We start from the raw sequence: 19,459 nt of genomic DNA on the forward strand, positions 1-19,459 counted from the left end.
AATAAATACTATTAAATTCTATAAAAATCAGAAAATACTTAGAGCCTTTAAGTTCTTTGTGATACCATGGTGAGGACAATCTCAAAAGTTTAATTTAGGGAACCAATTAAGGGAATCTTACTTAGAATCCAAAGAGGTACAGGATAGTGAAGGAGAACCTATGAGTGTTTCTTCCATCATATAATTGAAAATTTTAAAAGTTAAATCTGTTTAAAAATTTGAACAGTTGCACTGGGATTTAAAACAAGTACTATATGATAATCTGCTTAAATAATTATGTGAAAGAACTGTTTCATTGAAGAGATTAATTCTCTTTGCACTAGTATCTTTGGAAGCCCCCGATTCGTTGGGGCTATTCGATGTGAATGAGTCCTAAAAAAATTTTAAAATATTAAAAAATCATTTATAAAATAAAGTAAAAAAATCCCAGGTAATTATTCTGGATGAGTGATGGGCTCATATGTGGAATCTTGTACTTCCACTGCAATAAAAAAGTGATATTGCACAGCTACTGCACTGACAAAGTTTTCTTCTTACATCTTTTTCAATAAATAAATGGAATATAGAATAACAGTGTGTAGATCACTAGGACCAGAAATACACATTTCAGAAAGTTAAAGTAAGGGAACCAAGCAATCGTGTCCCACATCATACCTCAAGGACACTAAAAAATTATTTTGAGTAATTTTATATTATCAAAGAATGGATATCAAACAAATCACTCAAATTCTAGCAGGTTCTACCAGTTAAAAAAGTGAGAAAAAGAAATTGTCTGCAAAAAACTATTACAGCACATCTGCCTCCTTTAACCAGTGAGTTTTCCAGTCATTTCCTTAAAATCCATTGCAGTTACAAAGTCAGCAAGCTTATGAAAATGAGTTTATGGTTAGTTCATCAATTTCTTTGAAACAAGAGAGCTCACCGTTGCAGCCAGCCACATGATTTCTACATTCTTTCTCTTTTTGGCCTGGATATTTTGATGAAGACTTTCTAGCAATCCCTTTAAATCATTTTGTTCTTGAAAATGTGGTAAACCTGGGAAAAAAGGACGAAAAAAGTTGCTCATTTTGATAAGGTTGGTCATATGATTGTCCCGACTAAAGAATGCTCATGGTAAAGAACAGGTCTATTATTTACAGCCTTGTTTTGGAACACAGGATAGAAAATACCAGCTAAATATTTAAGGAATAAGCAAACCTTATGTCTTTTGAGTATTGCCTTGTCCTCCCTAAGATCTTCACGTGGAAATTTGAAGTATCTTCAACCTTTATCTTATAAATGGATGGTGAAAAACAAAACCAAATCTCTGCTGTAGTTCTGTTCATCAGCTATTACAGACATTCAAAAGAAATCAGAAAAATAAAAAAAAAACTGAGTGTATTACAACCTGCTTTGATGGGATGATTATTTTTTAAAATTAAAGTAAAAAATTAGGGTTTTGTTTTCAAATTGAAACATCTAGTTTTTGTTTTAAAATATGCCTTAGATTTTTCTATAATGTAAGATAAGGGTTAAACAGCACTTAGTATCCCCTCTAAAAAGTAACAAAGTATATTTCTCCTGAAATTAAGTGGGGCTTTATTTTGAAGTAGAAAATAATTTCAAGTTTGCTTAAAATCCAAAAATTTACGCTTGTTCTGGGTATGGAATTTAAGTTGAAGTTTAATTTATCCTACATCTCCAGCAAAAATTCAAGAGTAGGCAATTTAATTTCCCCCTCTGTTTCATATGTATATAGAGGAGGGATTTTTCTAATGTTGCATTTATCCTTGCTAGTTCTGAAAATCAATAAAAACATGCAGAATCTGTTTTTTGAAATTATTTCTTCTCATGGTGGCAAAGTAAAAAGAATTTAAATCATAGTTATCACCAAATAAAGGGGCCAGAATCAAGTGGAACAAAGTGAAACTAAATTGATCAATGGATTTCTTCAAGCAGAGAAAGTAAATTATCCATCCAGTGAGGGGAAAAAACCCCACAACCCAAGCCCCAAACCCAAGCCCAAAAACTTATACTCAATTGGAAGAAAAAAAATGAGGGAAGTATTAATGAAGGTCAATATCCATTCTCCTAACGTGATCCAAGTTGGAATGATCCCTCTCATCAACAGGCTTTTACCTTTTACATCTAATAAATTCTGTAGTTTCCCTTATCCATGATTCATAGGAAGAAGTACTTTAAATCTATCCAAAAAGAAGTAAGTTGCTCCAGTCATACTGTGCTGTCTAAAAAAACTCACAAACAAACAAGAAAAAAAGAAAAAGGGAGGAAAACGTACATCCAGAATCTGTTTTGCAATAATTTTAATGTGGATTGTTTTACCTCTGTATCACAAGCTCTGATTGTACATTAGATAATGTAGAGCACATAAAACCACATCACACTCTGCTAGACTATTACACTTATGGGTGCATCTGTTTCTTTAAAACAGAGAGCACAAAATGGCAAAGATGCTTTGAGAAGATGCAAATGTATCACTAAACATTCTATTGCTCCCAGTAGCTTTCCTTTGGGTCACAGCAGAAAACGTGACATCTCAGAGGGATGACTTCAGCACAGGTACAGCAAGAGTCTCCTAATTCACAGTACTGCCAAAGGGGTTGCACCTTGACTGGAAATGATCAATGGCCTAAACTCCTTGGGTCCCCCACAGTACCAAACCACCAAATCAGGCTGATAAGGGGGAGAAGCCTGGAAATACCAAACAGCCTTTTTGTTTTCAGGTACTTACGTACTACTAAACAACTATCTTACGTTTTTGGACCCTTACTGTCTTAGTATTTCTATAAAAGCAGTACCATTTTGAGCTATATTTGGTCAGCATTTTTGGTAGGAACCTTGCTGGAAACATGCTCTTATTTTCAGTTTCTGCTAAAAGAATTTAAGAAGTTAACAAATGGGTAAATGACGAAGTGTATGTTCATCCTAAAGACAGAAAGTCAGTGGATGCTTAGTTACAAGCAAGACTATTATTGCCAAGGAGAAATACAGACACAAGAGGAAAACTAACAGCGAAGGTGGCAATACCTTTCAGGGAGTGGGAAATTGAATTCTTTGAAAGGGAATATATGAATGAGGCAGCAGGCCAGGGAGGCTACCAAGGGTGGATCCAACAGCCTGGCAAATAGGGCTGCAAATGCTCAAATTCTGTTGGGCTTTTTGAGCACTGTTTGGAACTGACAGCTTTGGGAACACAGTCCTGCATTGATTTTGTAGCACAGATTTGGCATTATAGGAAATTATCTGGATAGGTGGGACAAAACCATCAAAAAGCCATCAATATTGAATGCCTCTCACGTGGCCCCAGCACCAGGGTTGCTGCCAGCCTTGTATGGAGGTTTGTCTTCCAGACGAGGGGGAACAGGAGTGGGATTAAGTCCTGCCACAAATGAACAAGTTTGAGAGCTTCCCTTTTTTCCCAGGGGGCTGGTTTAAAAGGCACATTTCTCCAAGGCAAAAGACTGACTCTGTATACTGGCAGGAAGCTACTGGGAAGGGCAGTGGAACCAAAAGATGCTTTATGTTCCACAAAAAATTGTATAAAGAAGAGACTGAGTTCTTAAAGGTAAAGAAAAAAAGCAAGAAAGTTATAATAACCAGAAAATACACGATGAACTAGACACAATTAGTTCTCAAAAGCCTTCACAGTCTGAAAGAAGTCCAGGAACTGTGTGGCTCACTAATAATCCTTCAGGAAGGCAGTACAAGTTTAAATTGTGTTAATGAAAAGCAGGCAATACTGTCTGCATGCAGTATTTTATAAAATAAAATCCATTTATGAGGTAGCAGATCTACCTTAGTCCTAACCTGCATGAGGTTAGTTTTTCGAGGATGTTTTCTTAGCAACATTCCCCTCAATTAATCACCCAACTTATTGTATGAGTTTCTCTGTAGACATCCTGGAAATAAATACTAGGTCTGTGGGGGGATGGATGGGCATCCTGCCCATCATTTAGGAAGGGCTTTTGTTTCTGTCAAAATGATTAACAAATTAAAATCATCCTGATATAAGAGATAAACATGTATACATACGCATGTGATGTATTAAAGTTTTACATAGCATTTAAACATCAGGCAGTTAAATCTCCCACATTTGGGACTATAGTTTGGGCATTAAAACTAACAGGATTCGATTGATGCAGATGTTTTCTTCAGTCCTTGCTTCTGGCAATCAGAGTAACAGCATAGTAATGCTTATGTTTATAATACAGAAGTTCTACAGAAGCGGAATACAGGGCCTATTCCAATGAAACCTTGTCGTTCATATAATGATGATGTGGCTCATTGCTTGTATTTGATCTGCAGATTTCTCCATGGTTCACCAAACCTCAACATATTTTCAGAATAAGAACAGAGGGTATGACTGAAGCTGATGAAATTGCCCACCAAGTATTTATGTAAAAATACAGTAGGTACAGACTGTCCTCTACATGAAATATTAACAAACTTATTATTTTAATAACTTAAAATAGCTGTTCAGTTCATCATTCCTCTGTTTCATTTTCTCTGTAGTTTCTGCTGTGGCACAAGGCCTGCAATCACTCCTGAGACCAGCAGGGTCATGTACAGGTACAAAATGTTTAAATTTATGGAACAAGTTATGGGATTCTGCTAATATTACTGTCTTATAACCTTCTACCTACTCAAAGCTTTTCAAACCGATTTGGACATTGCATTATTTTGTACTCACAATCAGGAGGCATTTTTTCTGTAAATAACTTGTAATATTCTTTGAGAAGCTCTAAGTTTTCCTGGTTAATGTTTTCCTGCAAAGTGGTATCTCCAAACCTATGAAAATACACAATAAATTATGAAAAAAACCCAAAACCCACAAACAACAACAAAAGATAAATTATCCTTCATAGTTATTTCTTTGCATAAAGAAATAACTTTGGTGCTAAATGCATTAGATTTTGTCAAACATGCAGTAGTTAAGTTCTTGTATGCTTTGGAATTAATTTTTGGAAACGAGATCATCGCTGATGCATACTTCTTCCAAAAGTTTATTAACAAAGCAATCTATTTACAAACATGCAATAAGGCACTTATTCTTTTCCCCTCACAAATCGTGAATAAATGGAAAGGCACTTTGGGGGAATTCCAATTCCAAAAATTGGGTACCACAGGCAGAGAACACCAACTCTCCATCTCTTAGTGCTGCTACTGCTTAAGCATACCAATTTCTGTAAGAGCTGGATAATATGGAAGTGACACAAGATGGAAGAGAAGCTTATCTACAAAATAACTGTAGCTATAAAAACAAATATCTTTCTCTCTGAGACCAAGATTTCTACAACAGCCACATTTCACATGCCAAGAAACTAAATCTCACGGTACTACAAGAGATATGATTGTAAAGACACGAATGTCCCCATGACAATTAGGGCCAAAGTTTTGAAATTCATCTTCAGAATAGATTTGAAACGGGAATGGAGGAGTACAGGAAGAGAGGCATGGGCAGCTAAGTGAGAAACTCAGAGAGAAGGGGACACAGATCAGAAGATACCAAATATGCTGCTAAATTGGGAACAAGGGAAGCAAATATTTCAACAGGCCACAGGGAGAAGATGTAACTACTTCCTTAGTAGCCATTGCTGCACTGTCACATGAGAACATTTCTTTTAAATCGGAAACATTCTCAAGTGTATTCTATCAAAAAACAAATTAAAAGATTTTTTTTCTAATACAGTAACATTTCCTAGAAATTTGCCACGAAAGTGTTTTTATATTCTCAGGTTCTTTATCCCACAAACCCCTCCATGTTTTTAGCCATAAATCGTGTGTGGTGTTTTCAGTCTCAAAAACAAATGTACAACTTTAGGAGTTAAGCAGCATTTTGAATTAAGACAAAAGCAGACTGTAACTGCATGCATTAAAGCTGCTTCTGCATTGAACTTATTTTCTTGGCAGATATTAGTACATATCCATATTTATAAATATGCAGTTATTTTGTTTTCTCCTATGGCTTTCTTTGCACACAATGTAAAATGACCACTGGGAACAACACTTCCTGCCACTTCACTTGCAAGCCAGGCATCTTTTCATACCAACTCCTCTACAAGCCCCCAGGTAATCAGGCTATTTCTAAATGTTGTCAAATTTTTCCTCAGACTATTCATAACTCAGTCCTTCCTGCCTATCTCACTCGTGTAAGCTCCCACCAGCCTGCTTCTTGCTTACCACATCATGTCTTACCTCTTATTTTTTGAGTGTCCCACTCAGAACTGTCATGACTGATTTTGTTGGTTTTGCACATTATGAGTTTGGCCACGTCACTCCTCTCAGCACTTTTCTCTTTATGTCATCAGAATAACCTATTTTCATTTTCAAGAAGTTTCCAAGTTCTCTAACCAGCTATCCAGCTCTTTCACAGTAAAATGCCAGATTTTACTGTCTTTAGATTCAGTCTATGTCTCCCATTTCAACTTTCTGCCTAAATTTTCTCACATACCACCACTCAACTTGGAGAAGTGTCCCATAAACATTCACAAAGCTACCTGATGACATTCTTTAGTAGACTTCTTTAAAAGACTGGGTTTACTTGGCTGTCTACAGTGAACAGGAGATAAAATCCTGTGGTGTTTAACTTCTTGCCTATTACCCAGGTTAAGGATTTTCACTGTCTCCCTCCATTACTCCAGCTACAGCTTTGCTATAAGCTTTTGGCTTAGAGCAAATGCAACCTCAAGATAAGCATTAGGTATTTTGGACGCTCTGTTAATAAAAGCAGCTAAAAGAAAAGAAGTTTTAACAAAGTAGCTGTCTGTATTGACATCTTGACTTCTACTTTGCAGTTTTAGCCCTGCACAAATGTGGTAATTTAACATGACTGACAGATACCCTTCTCTTGGAAGAGAAAATTAATACGTTGGTGAATCCATGACTATTTTTATACTAATTAATTAGTTTCCAGCAATCTGTTGCAGAGGAGTACTAATTTCTCTAGCTTATCACTTGTTTGGTCTCTTCAAACCCATCTTCAAGATGTAAGAATTTTGAATTTTCAAACTTGTGTGAGAATTTCAGAGTACTGCATACAACCAAAATTCTGCATCTGAAATAGAAATCCATTTTGCACCTGTATCCAAGAGAAACATGGCACCAACTCTGTGAAACGGAGCCCTGCTTATGATCTTATCTTCATCTGGACTTTTTCACTGTTCTACATTGCTTCATAGCTTGTGTTTATTTCCTTTAATACCTTTGAAAATACACACTGAGTCAATGTGAGATTGTCTAAGAGCAAATAACAAAGAAGATTTGTTTCTAATCCTGAGAGACAGCCTGTACCAGCATGGAGTACTTGGACAGAAAATGCAACGTGACTTTTCCTTACCTCTCTGCCAGTGTTTGCTGCTCATTGATTCCAACATTAAAGAGCACTGGATACATGCGAAGCAGCTTTCCCTCTTTAATCTCTTGTGGCAGCAGCTCAAACATCTTTGCTGGGAGCTGGACCTCTATAATGTAATGTTCACTAGCAACAATGAAAACAAGAGTGAGGATGGGGTTCTTGAATGTCAGGAAAAGTTTCTTCAGCCAGAGAATGGTTGAGCAGGTTGAACTGGCTCCCCTGGGAAGTGTCACAGCACCAAGCCTCACAGAGTTCAAGAAGCATCTGAACTCTCAGGCACGGGGTGTGATTCTTGGGAAGCCCTGTGCAAGGCCAGGAGTTGCACTTGATGATGCATATGGGTCCCTTCTAACTCAAAATATTCTGTGATTCTGTAAAGAATGTTCCAAAAGCGCCTCTAATAAAAGAATGGCCTCTAATAAAAGCATGTGAGCTCCTGAACAGAATTTCACCTCCCCTGGGTGGCTGGTGTCTACCACCCACACCAGATGATCAGTGCACTGCTAGACAGTGCCACACACTTTGGATTGATTTGTTTGTGCACACAGAATGTCAGGTTTAAGCACTTTCCTAGAAAAAACAATTACAAGTAAATATGCTGACTCTTCAAGATAAGAATTTGTAGTTTGATTTTTCTGTCTTGCATTTCTACAGTCTTTCACTCTCATTTATTGAGCCATACCATATAACAACCAAAATAAAAATGGAGGGTTTCTAAAAAAATTATTAGAAAATAACTAGATTTTCACCTTTTCATCTTTTCTTTTTACGGTTCACTTCCAATGCTGTTTGATAGGAGCAGTCTTATCACAGCTCTAAGAGGAATGGCACTCCTCCACATAAACCTTGTAGATTTTATTTTTAAAATTTTTTTAATTTTAATTATTCCCATTGTATTGCCTATCATATTCCAGCCTTCCTGTTATTTATTCAATCCCTTCTCAGAAAGCCCATATGATGAGAGTGAATCATCCAGATTAATTAAGTAAATCAGTGGTGAAAGCCCCCTTCAGAGGAAACATATATTTTCTAAAAGTTCCTGCTTTTAGCTGAATTTAATTTACAGTCATCTTAAGAGCAATGATACTATTAAGGAAGTGATTTTTGCAAAATAAAACTATTTGGAGCTTCAGACTAGAATAATAATAAAGATGAAAAATCCATTCCAATCTTGTTAACCCTCAAATAGCCAAAATAAACGGAGTATTGCAGTATATGTCCTGACATTCAGCAGTACTCACGTGAGATTCATAAAGGATAAGTGATTTTGTGCAAGGATTTCTGAGACTGCCTATGTCCTGTGTGATTTTCAGCAGCTAAAAAAGGCTTCCATTTTTAAAAGTGACTACTAAGTTTTTAATACTAAGTGGCATCGGAGTTTTTTGGTTTCCATCTTAAAAACAATCAAGGCCTAACTCTTGGAACTGCAGTTTCATTTCTCATGCTGAAATACAAATTCAGGACATTCAAAAGCAAAGTTTCTCAGTTAGAGACCACATTTGTAAACAATGGCCTTGTCACTTGTCCAGGGTTCAGTATCCATGTGTGAATAATGCACCAGCAGCTCTGCACAACACAGACGCTGCTCAGATTAATCTGTATTAGTAACTGGAACTTCAGCTTTTTATCAGGAGAGTAACCCAGAGCCTACTGGCTTTTAGAATCCCTACTAACTCACCTTCTAAAAAGGAAAACAATGCACTTTCAATAAAACAGAACTCAGCAACAAGAAAACCATTAGACGGGTTTCATGGGCTACAGATTAAAACTGCAGCTCAGTTTCCTGGGCTCCAAGAAACAAAGTTCTTACCGCCTTCCACTTATAATAGGCAAAAAATCTTCTGACTTGGCTTCAATTACTCTAAACATTACTTTCTGCAAATCTGAAATGCCCACGGCCATGTCTTCGAGCATCCCTGCTTCTTCACGTACATGAAAAGATTAAAGAGACTATTAACAGAGTTGGCAGATCAGTCACTGTATAGGTCAGGGCAAAGCAATATATTTTCCAGTCTGTGCATCTAAAAATCACAGTTCTAAATCCACATTACAGTAACCTACATAAAACCAGACTCATTTCTTGAACTGCTGACAATTCTGTGCCCTAAATGGTAACCATGAGTATTAAGCAATTCTGAAAATCAGCCTGCTCTATATAGACATAAAATAACCTCAGAAAAGCCATTTTTGTCTATTCTGAAAATTTTCAAAAGGCTTTCCTGCTGATGGAGGACAAAGGTTTTGAGAATAAAAACAAGCATCATGTAAAATGAAGAAGACAGCTATCTCCAAATGAGCAACTGCATAATAAAGCTGCACAAATGCTAAATTCCTCTACTTTAGTCAAAGTCTCTGATTCAGGGAATGATTCCAATAGATCTAGTTCAAAGTTTGAAAGATAAGGCAATTTCTCCCTCCAAATTTCCTTTTTAATACATATCAAATAATGGCATGTGTAACAAACTATGAAACTGTTTTCAGGCTATCTTCACATTATCAGCACTGGGGATCAGGGCCGAGGCTGATAAAAGCAGTAAGTGTTTAAATCTTCCGTTTGCATTAGTTTTATAAACCTGCTATTTTGGGTCAGGTCTGCATGGAACAATAAGCAGGCCGTGTTCTCTGAGGAACTCAGAATGAAACAGATTAATAACTTTTGCTGCAGAATTAACAACACAGTGTCAATGACTTCAGCTGTGCTATTATGTGCAAGTCTACTGTCTTGTAAGGACAAGATTTGATTCAGCAAGCCAAATAAGAGGCTTGCTGAGGTTAAAATAAGAACTTCCTGGGTAACTTCTGGGCAGGGAACATAAGGAACTTTGTCCAAGAGCAATACTTACTGTATGTGCTAAGGAGTCCTTCATACTGCACCAGCAATCCAACAGTGTGAAGCTGTTGTAAAAATCCTTGATCATGTAAACCTGTGTGCAATTTGATTGCAAAACCACAGACCAATCCAGCGAGTTGTAAAGATAATTAAAACATGTGCAAGAGTGTTACAAGACAAACAGATACAAGACATTTCAACTGTTACAAGACAAACAGTTAAAATGAGGCTTGCCATCATTATACACAACAGAGGTAGCACCTACATATTTGAGAAATCAGCATAGGTATTTCTGTTTAGTGACTAAGTACATGATTTCATAATAATGTATTTTGATGGGTTTTTTGGGGGTGTATAAAGTAGTGAAATATTCTGTTAAGGTATATTAGATAAGCTTAATTTGTTTTGTATCATTGTGTGTTATTTACACTGACATAAATAAGACCAGAACCTCACTTGTCAGGCTTCAAACATGCAAGACTGTGAATTAAACATGTGAATTCTGATGGATTTGAAAGTGGTTCAACATCTAATGTAACTGAATCTCCTAGGCAGCTGCCAACTTAAGAGAGAAATTAAGTGAAATGTTTAGAAAAAAATCTATCTGAAAAAAACATGATATACAGGAGAAGACATAAAGAGCTTCAGTTATTTGCCAAGAAAAGACAGTTCTAAGGAAAGACATGCTAATAGTATTTAAACACTTAAAACACTGCCACAAACTGAAAACAAATTGTCTTCTCCCTATTTCCAAGGTGACCAGGAGAAAAAAATCTCCCTGGCTTGGATGCTGCCTAGCCAGTACCATGGATTTCTACTTCCTATTTAATTTCTTACCACATTATAAATTATTTAGGTGAATATAATGGAAAATAAATGAAAAAGCTGTATCAAATTGTAAGGGAAAAAAAAAAAAACCAATGAGAAAGAAACCCACAAACACTGGCATGAAGAGTATGCTTATAATTAGAGCAAGAGAAGGAAGTGAGCGACACAAGACAACCTACTGCTTGGCTGAAGACGATGTCTCTCCTCAGGGTCAGCATCAGGCACTGGGGCAAGCCACAGGCAAGTTCCTGGAGCAGGACAAAGGCCATGGACTGCTTGGCCCTGGTCACCACCTCTGCCATGCAGTCCTTCAGCGTGACTACCAGTGGGTACAGCTGCTCGTACCAGTCACCTACAACACGACAGGTCATCTGCTCCAGACTGGAAAACTCGCAGTGAAAAACCCTTCTTCACTAGGAAGGATGGCAGGAGCAGCTGTGCACATCACCCTTCCCTTTAAAACAACCCCTGCAGCTCTCCCCAGACCACTGTGGGACCACAAATGCCACTGGAGAACATACTTATAAGCAGGATTCCATCTTACCACTGGGAATGGGGTTAAATCCCTGGCCTGAATCCAACTGCACTCTGAAACAATGGCCTTTTCCAACAGTCCCAGCATCCCTGTAAAACTGGTATTCAAGTGTCACAAACAGAGTACACAGGGAAACACATAAAACCTCATTTAGCACACAGAGATTAATACAGTGGCGATGGAGTCTCCTTTCAGGACTCAGAACTGGCTATGTAAGAAATGAAATAGCATCAAAAATGCAAAACCAGAGAGAATAACCAAATATTTAAGAAAAGGTGGGTGCTGGAGGGTAAAACACAATAACAAATAGGTATCTGGAAGGGTATCACCTACTTAATCTACAGGCTGGAAATATAAAAAGCTTCAGACCATATTCCTTTTTTTTTAGATTCTATGTTGTTCTCTTTAAACATTTAGAGATTTTGAACTCATTTTAGCTATTTCTATCAGAGAGATGCAGAGTATTTTGAAACATGTTTTTCTCTATGAAAATACACGCTAGGCATATTAAAAAAAACACTCATGAAATGATTGAAAAATGTGATTCCTTAATACATTACAAATGAAACAGTGATAACTAGGAATGGAGGAGAATTGGAACACCTTACACAAACTTGCCCAATAATCCCAGCTACTCCTGAATTTTATATGATTTAATAAAATCAGACCTGCCTGGTAGTTGCATATGGCTTTGCCTACCCCTAAGTTGAGCAAATAATAAAAACAAATAAATAAATCCCCCTCCTTCAGAATCTACATCTCAGTTTGATTGTACAGTTTGAAATGAGGGAAATCAACACTCTAGAAGAATCTATATAAAAGTTGGGAATGCAACTGACAATGCAACAGTCTATAATTGGCTCATATTTTCTGTAGGTCAGTGTAATTAAGAATCAATGATAATTAAAATCTGTTGTAATTAGGTGCAAGACAGCAGCGTGTTGTTTCAGGTAACATTCTGAGTCAGGCCAGTAAAACCTCATTAGAACTGAGGAAGTTCTTGAGGCAGAAGACAGCTGCCTGTTGCCAGTCAATTTGGCTGAGCTCCAGAAAAACACACAAATTAATAAAACTGCAGCCAAGAAGACTGCAGAGAGCTTTGAAAGCTGGGAGAAATTAGAGAAAGCAAGGAGCAGGAAAGGGGAACAAGGACAGAGCATGCACAGAGAATCGGATGAGCTCTTTGTTAACTTTGTGGTCAGACAACATGAGTTTTACCACAGTCATACATATTTAACCATGAGTAAGTAACACAGACTGAGGAAGCATTCCCTGGAAAAAAGCAGTTCTGAAGCGAGTGTCATCCTGACAAAACAGACCATGAGCCACCCCCAGGCACAAGCTCCAGGTGATTTTATACATGTCATTGGCTAACAGAGTGATGACACGCTGTGTGCCAAACGCTGGTGTACACGTTTTAGAGAGGCTGCTGGAAAAATGGAGAGCTTGCAGCGCAGAGCTACCAAGATTTAATCTCCTTAAGCTGATGAAAAAGACTGAGCAGCAACTTGATTTCCCCTCTTCCTGAGGAGAAAATAACAAGAACTAACTGTGGTGTTTATTCCAGGGAATAAAAGCAAAAGAACAACCAGAGGCTGCTGCAAAACACAGACGAGTTTAGAAATAAGGTAGACAAAAAAGTGTAATGTACTGGAAGCCAGTGTAGACAGATCAGGCAATCTAAAGTCTCAGTCAAATTGCAATCCTTTATTAATTTAAGCAATATACATATGCCAATAAAAGCATCAGCAGCAAAGTAAGCTCAAAGTCTAAAGTCTAAGAGTTCTCTTAGAGTGACTCAGTAAATCATATTGTATACATTTTAGAATAAGATATTTTTCAGAATACCTTTGTAGAATCACTTCAGGAAAGGAATAATACAAATTATTGCTTTTAACACATTCATGGACTCACACACATTGAGCCTTCGGATCTCAACTTTCTTTTAAATTAAAATCACAGCGGAAAATTGTTTGAAGAAGGGGTGAAGAATTAACTGAATGAGTGACCATCTAAAAAAAGGAGATTAGAAGCAAGAACAGAAGCGACAAGGAGACTCCGGGATGACTGGCAGGTTGCTAAAATGACATGGGCAGCCTGTCAGTTTGGAGCACTTAGCATCCAGAAGAACTGTCAGAGTCTCCGGATAAAGCAAAGAAACTCAGCACAAAAATAGAGCTAGTCAGCCACGGGAAACTAAAACAAGGCATGAAAACCAAACATATTAAATTAAAAAATTAAAGGATGAAACTAAAAGGACAGTACCACCGCTATGCAGTTAGAATGAGATTAAAACAAAAGTGCATGTTCCACAAAGCACTGAGTAAATATTCCATGTTCATTGCCAAGAGAGTGATGGCAGCTCAGTCTGTGACAGGATTTGCCCTTTGGTTACTGGAAAACGCCCTTCAGCCCCATGTTCCTGTAATCAACAGGCTGTGCAGGCAAATGACCTGCTTAGCACCCAGCTAGTCAGTTCTGCGTGCTCATATCCAAGTTGCAATATGTCAAACCACATGTTAAATTTTATAAACTTTGGCAGAAAAGCAAGCTTCTGGTCTTTTCAAAGTCAGGCCCACTGAAATGCTCATTAAAATATGCTGGTAACCAAAAAGGATGCTTCAGCATAGTACTCCTATCTCCTTTAGCCCTAGCAACAGATTAAAAAAGCCAATTTTGTCACTGCTATTTGTGCCACCTAAAATCCATAAATTGCTTTAAGTCACTTCAAAACTTGAATGGTATGAAGTTAAAAAACCAAACCTTAAAGAAAAAGCAGAAGAATGCATAATGTTGTGCCCTTAAAGCAAAGGGGGGCACTACAGCCACACAAATGTAAGAAATACAAATATAAATGTGACGTATAAATGTAACAGCAGATACCCACGAGGTAACGTTTCACTTAAATTAATCACTCGCTACCTGATCATAAAAATATTCCATGACAGAATTGAAATAATTAGAGGTAAAAAAACATAAATGAGTTGTCTTTATATCACAAAGTGATCATTAGACAAACTCTGTTTTAATGAAAAAGGCAGGCAAATCAAACCAACCAACCAACACAGCAGCAGTAAATCCCTAAAATCAGCATGAAATAATTAACCCAGAATTTGATTTTACTGACTTAGGAAAGGAACAGTCTTTGAATTAATGGTTTTTTTTTTTTAAAAGGGAGGTTTAAAAAGACAGAAGATTGCACATATTCAACTTTGCACCATAAAAAGGTCAGTGCCTTATTTCTTTATTTTGCCACGCAGCTCTTGGAGCTCAGCTGAACTGCAGCTGAGGGCTAAGCTCTTTGAAAAAGGAGGAGGCTTTGTACTCATAATGCTGCAGCAGTTCTTGCAGGAACAATAAAAACCTGAATAAGATTTCCTGGTGTTCCTGCACTTGAAGGTAGCAGTTTGCTTTGCACAGTTTGGGTGTCCAGAAATTTGGAATTCTTGGGATTTATTATTCCACTGCAACCATCCAAGATTTTCTCCACTGTCACATGGATTAATAGCTAAACCCAAAACCATCCAATAATACCTACATGAGCATCTCAGCATGCTTAGTCAGAGTGAAAACAGAAAGAGAGGACAAAGGTAATAAAAGACAAAGCTAAGAAAATCTAATACACTTTAAGCATAGGAAGGTTCTGTGAATGCTGTGCAACTAAATATTCTTATATCTTGTTTTAGTTTGTTGATTCAGTTAAACAGTCTTTCCCTTACATATTTTTCAGCTTCTGTTTTTAGCCAAAGTACTTAGAGAAAGTACTGCTGAAGGGGATTGTCTTGTATTCCTGGGCTACATTCAGCCCAGATAAGGATCCTATCAAAAAGAAAAGGATGACACAGAAGAGAGGGGAAAAGGGGAAAAAAAAGCATAAGTAAAACTTTTGTAAATACAAGCTTCAAAGAAAAGGAAGGAAAAATGTGAGGAAGAGGAAGGAAAGAGAAAGCTTTTCACATGTGACTGCTCTAAATAAATTATGTCTGCTGCTCAAGGACACAGACCACAGAAAAATTTTTCATCTTCATGACTAAACAATATTTTATAATAAAAGCTTTTCTGAAGATTCCAATAAAACTAGAGCACGGCTTTATTTCCCACAGAACATAGCTTTATTTCCCACTTCTACCAGCCTGCATTGGAAGGGATGCAACGAAAGATGTAGTCCCCATCCCCAGGGCAATGAAAGTCCAAAATTTTGAATCTAAACTTATATAGTCCCCAACAGGTATGAGATAATACAAGAAAAATAAACCCACATGTGTCTGTAGCAATGTGAGTATGAACAGAGGTCTCCTGTAATTCCAGCTAGGAAATGTGGCAATGTTCCCCAGGTGCTCTTTGCAAACCTATGCTGAAGGTTATCAAGGGCCAGTTCACGGAGCTCATGATTCCATAATTCACTTAAAGGCAAAATCCAGGTGCAATCACACTGGCAACTCAAATTGTTTGTGATGCTAGGTGGATCCTGTGTGTATCAAATGGGGGAGTCCTCACGCAGAGGCAGCGAGGGAACGGCTGGGTGGGAGCTCTGACAGGAGGCACGAGCAGCAGACAGAAACAGCAGCCACATGCAGCAGCCAAGCACAGACATCTGTCGGGGCTGTGCCAGCACCAGAGCCAACGCTGTGTTCCACTGGCACCTCTAATGCTGCAGGACAGGCTTTCACATCACAACTCTCACGGAAAACGAAAAGGCAAAAGTGAAAAGAATTTAATGTTGTCACATATTTCTCCAAGGCAAACCAGACTAGAGTCAGAAGAACAACAAAAAAGCCCTCTCCTTAAAAATCCTTCTACTCTTCCTGATTTATCCTGCAGAGGATTCATAATCCTGCGACTGATGAAACCATAGCATGTTACCTTGGTAACTGTAACTCAAATTCAGTCTTTAGAATACACTCAAAGGTCAGACTGCATGAAAAGTTAAGGCTAAGGAAGGTATAATTCACATTGAAAGGCAGAGTACAGCAAAAAAAAGTGCTCCAGTATCTCCAATTACAAAGATTCCAAACAACAAATATAAACATGTTTGAAAAAAGAGAGTAAGATCACACAATGCCATAGTCACTGAGACTGCAAATATCAACCTACTTTAGGAAACTCTGAATATATGTTACAACAATATCTAAATTTATATGAAAATGCTATTGCATCAAAATATTGTCATAATATTTTCTATCATCTAAAATGAACAGATGTGCATTTTTTGAAAGGTCTTTCATTGCTATATGCTACAAAAAACCAGTCAGGTTCACTAAATAAGCAAAAATTTAATCTCATACTTCAAGGCTTATTTGTTATTATTTTGTTCAAAACTCTGCATTCTTTTTCTTACAAAAGCAGCCCAATTTCTCTGAGTATCAACTAAAGCAGTTTCAGACTTAAAGATCAACCTGTGCCATATATTTGCAGTATTAATGAAATACATTATGCTCAAATATGCTCAAATTATGTATAATATATAAGCAAGATGTGGCAAGCTTTTCATTTATGTCACGTTTGTGAATTTTAAGTAGTGCAAAAGTCTGTTATTTTAGAAATGTATCTATGGGCGTACACAGTGTGATTTTGTATCTAGGAAAATGCTGTGAACTCATAATCAGGCTTCAAGTTTAAAATGAAGCAGAATTAAAGCCAAATTTGTAACTGTAAACTTGGAATCTCAACCTCTGTGTAGTTGCTTCACAGTGCAGCCTTAGGGTTTCACGTTAAATTTCAGAGAGGGAGATGCAGAGAAAAACAAACATCTACACCCACACTCTCATAGAGAAGTCAAGCATGAAAAATTCTGGCCCCAAAGTTTTGAAAATCATTAGGGAACCAACTTTGGCACACACCTGGAAAGCTCTTCGGAAAGCTCCATCTTTCAAGTTAGTCCTATAAAAGAAAGCAATTTTAAAACGTCTCCATCTCTATGTGACCTTGAAAGTCCTATAAACTGTCCAAGGCATTCCTAAAACGATGTCTTACTCAAAAAGGACATGAAAACACAGCAGTTTGCCCCACAGATCTCTGCAGCTCTCATGTGAGGGAGTGTTAGAGAACTTTCAGGACAGCTCAACAAAAGCACTGCTCTCACTGAAGGACACCTGTACTTATTCAAGAGAAATAGGGATAGCTCTGAAATGAAGAAAAAAGCAAGGATTTATTCCAGCATCATAGCAGTTGGATATTTTTTGTGTCTTTGGCCCACCAGCTCCAGAAGACAACCTCTCAGCTGGATGAAGCTCATCTAAAATTTTCTAACCATCACTATTATCATTATTGCTAAGCAAGAGCTACCTTTCATTCTACTTGATGACTTGATGGCTGCCTTATTACAGTACTTTAAATGATGCAACTTTGCTTTTTCCTTTTTTGTTTTTGGCTTGTGACCTAAAAGTTGTAACCAATATTTCATTTGCCTGTGCTGGTTAAATCCATAACACGGCGTATAGCAGAGGAGATACTCAGGGGGTTGAAGAGAGTGAAGGAAATTAGGGAAAAGTCTGTAAAAGTCTGTAAAAGGCCCACCATCTAAGGATTCTCCCAAGTTCAAAACTACACCTACCTAGCTGTTGAATATTTGTACTTTCTCTGAGGAAGGCGGGAAAGGTGTAGAAAGCTGTGTTGATATTTTTCACCTGCAAGCCTTCACTAGAGAGCAGAGATTATATCACCCTCCTGTCTAACATTACATGCCTGGTAGACAGAAACTTAGAGAACCAAACAGATAAGGAATAAGCTGCTCTCTGAACAAATCACACAAAATCAAGTCCAACACATCTTGCACTGAAAACAAGGATGCCAGGACTCCAGCATAAACCTCTCACACTGGTAAAATGCAGATGTTACAGCTGCATTAAAAATCAATACTACAACCAGAATTCACAGATCTCACCAGTACTACACAAATGACATAAAACTTTAAAAGTGATTTTAATTCTTGTTGTGTAAGAAATAAATTACAAGTGAGTACTGATAACTTTAAAAGTCTTTATATAAAATGATGTAATTAAATTCCGTGGAGAACATGTAAGGGAAGACACAGGATAAAATGCACAATGAAAAAAAAGAAAATTGAAACTATACAAAACTGTACAAAATAAAGCAGTTGTGTTGGTTTGTTGTTTTGTATGGGGAGTTGATTTATTTAGCCAAAGAGTGGCACAAAGGTTGGCTCTGATGTCCTTCCATTAGGACTACTACCACCATCACTAAGGATCTGTTTCATTTATTGCAACACACTTTCAGACTAGAAAATCCCATTAGACTTATTAAGCAGATATAATCTATGCATCAAGAATGCAAACATGAATCATAGGAGAAGATCAGAAGAAGATCAGAAGATGAGAAGGAGAAGATCAGAAGGTGACAAGGACCCTTGTCACAAAATTTTCTTTACATCATCCCACTGAATTATTCCATTTGACCTTTTGACACAGGCTGACAGGTATATCCAGGTAAACATGAATTTTATCAAATCAGAAAATAAAACTCAGTATATCACCTCAGAAAAGCAGAAGCATTTGCAGGAGAATGACACTGATTCAGAATGTTCACCTTTCCTTACAAATTTTCTATGGGGTAAGACACAGTCCAATTTTTTTTTTCCTCAAAATACTACAAGCAAGTAAAATCTAGAGTAAATTAAATTACATCAGCCTACAAAAAGAAAAGACTGTAGTTTCAAAAGGTTTACACTCTAGCACAAACAACTGCACATGGCAAGCAGTCTGAGCACACATTAAAGCTGTACTTTGATAAATAACCTCCCACAAATGTGTAAACCTTGCCATTAGCACTCTCATCAAAGATACTATGGAGTCTTCTCTAGATGACTTTTCTGTAGCTGTGCAAATTTTTCTTTACTCTTGTCAATGACTAAAAAAAAAAAAATTAGGGGAGGTTGCTTACCGCCTGTATGCAA

General features: G+C 37.3%; 1 protein-coding gene across 1 annotated transcript in view; it reads right to left on the bottom strand.

Annotated features, from left to right (window-relative positions):
* LOC128941713 (type II inositol 3,4-bisphosphate 4-phosphatase-like) overlaps positions 1–19,459 on the bottom strand; it is a gene marked incomplete at its 5' end in the record, with an annotated part of 64,663 nt that overhangs the window by 23,528 nt on the left and 21,676 nt on the right. Inside the window, 6 exons of the mRNA XM_054283598.1 lie at positions 923–1,035; positions 4,691–4,788; positions 7,337–7,477; positions 9,165–9,273; positions 10,189–10,322; positions 11,193–11,383. Of these exons, the coding sequence (XP_054139573.1) occupies positions 923–1,035; positions 4,691–4,788; positions 7,337–7,477; positions 9,165–9,273; positions 10,189–10,322; positions 11,193–11,383 (786 nt within the window). The remainder of the gene's footprint in view (positions 1–922; positions 1,036–4,690; positions 4,789–7,336; positions 7,478–9,164; positions 9,274–10,188; positions 10,323–11,192; positions 11,384–19,459) is intronic.

This window comes from Melozone crissalis, unplaced genomic scaffold, assembly GCF_028551555.1.
Source record: "Melozone crissalis strain CALT ecotype California unplaced genomic scaffold, PUWL_Pcris_2 ptg000037l_1, whole genome shotgun sequence".
Taxonomy (NCBI): Eukaryota; Metazoa; Chordata; class Aves; order Passeriformes; family Passerellidae; genus Melozone; species Melozone crissalis.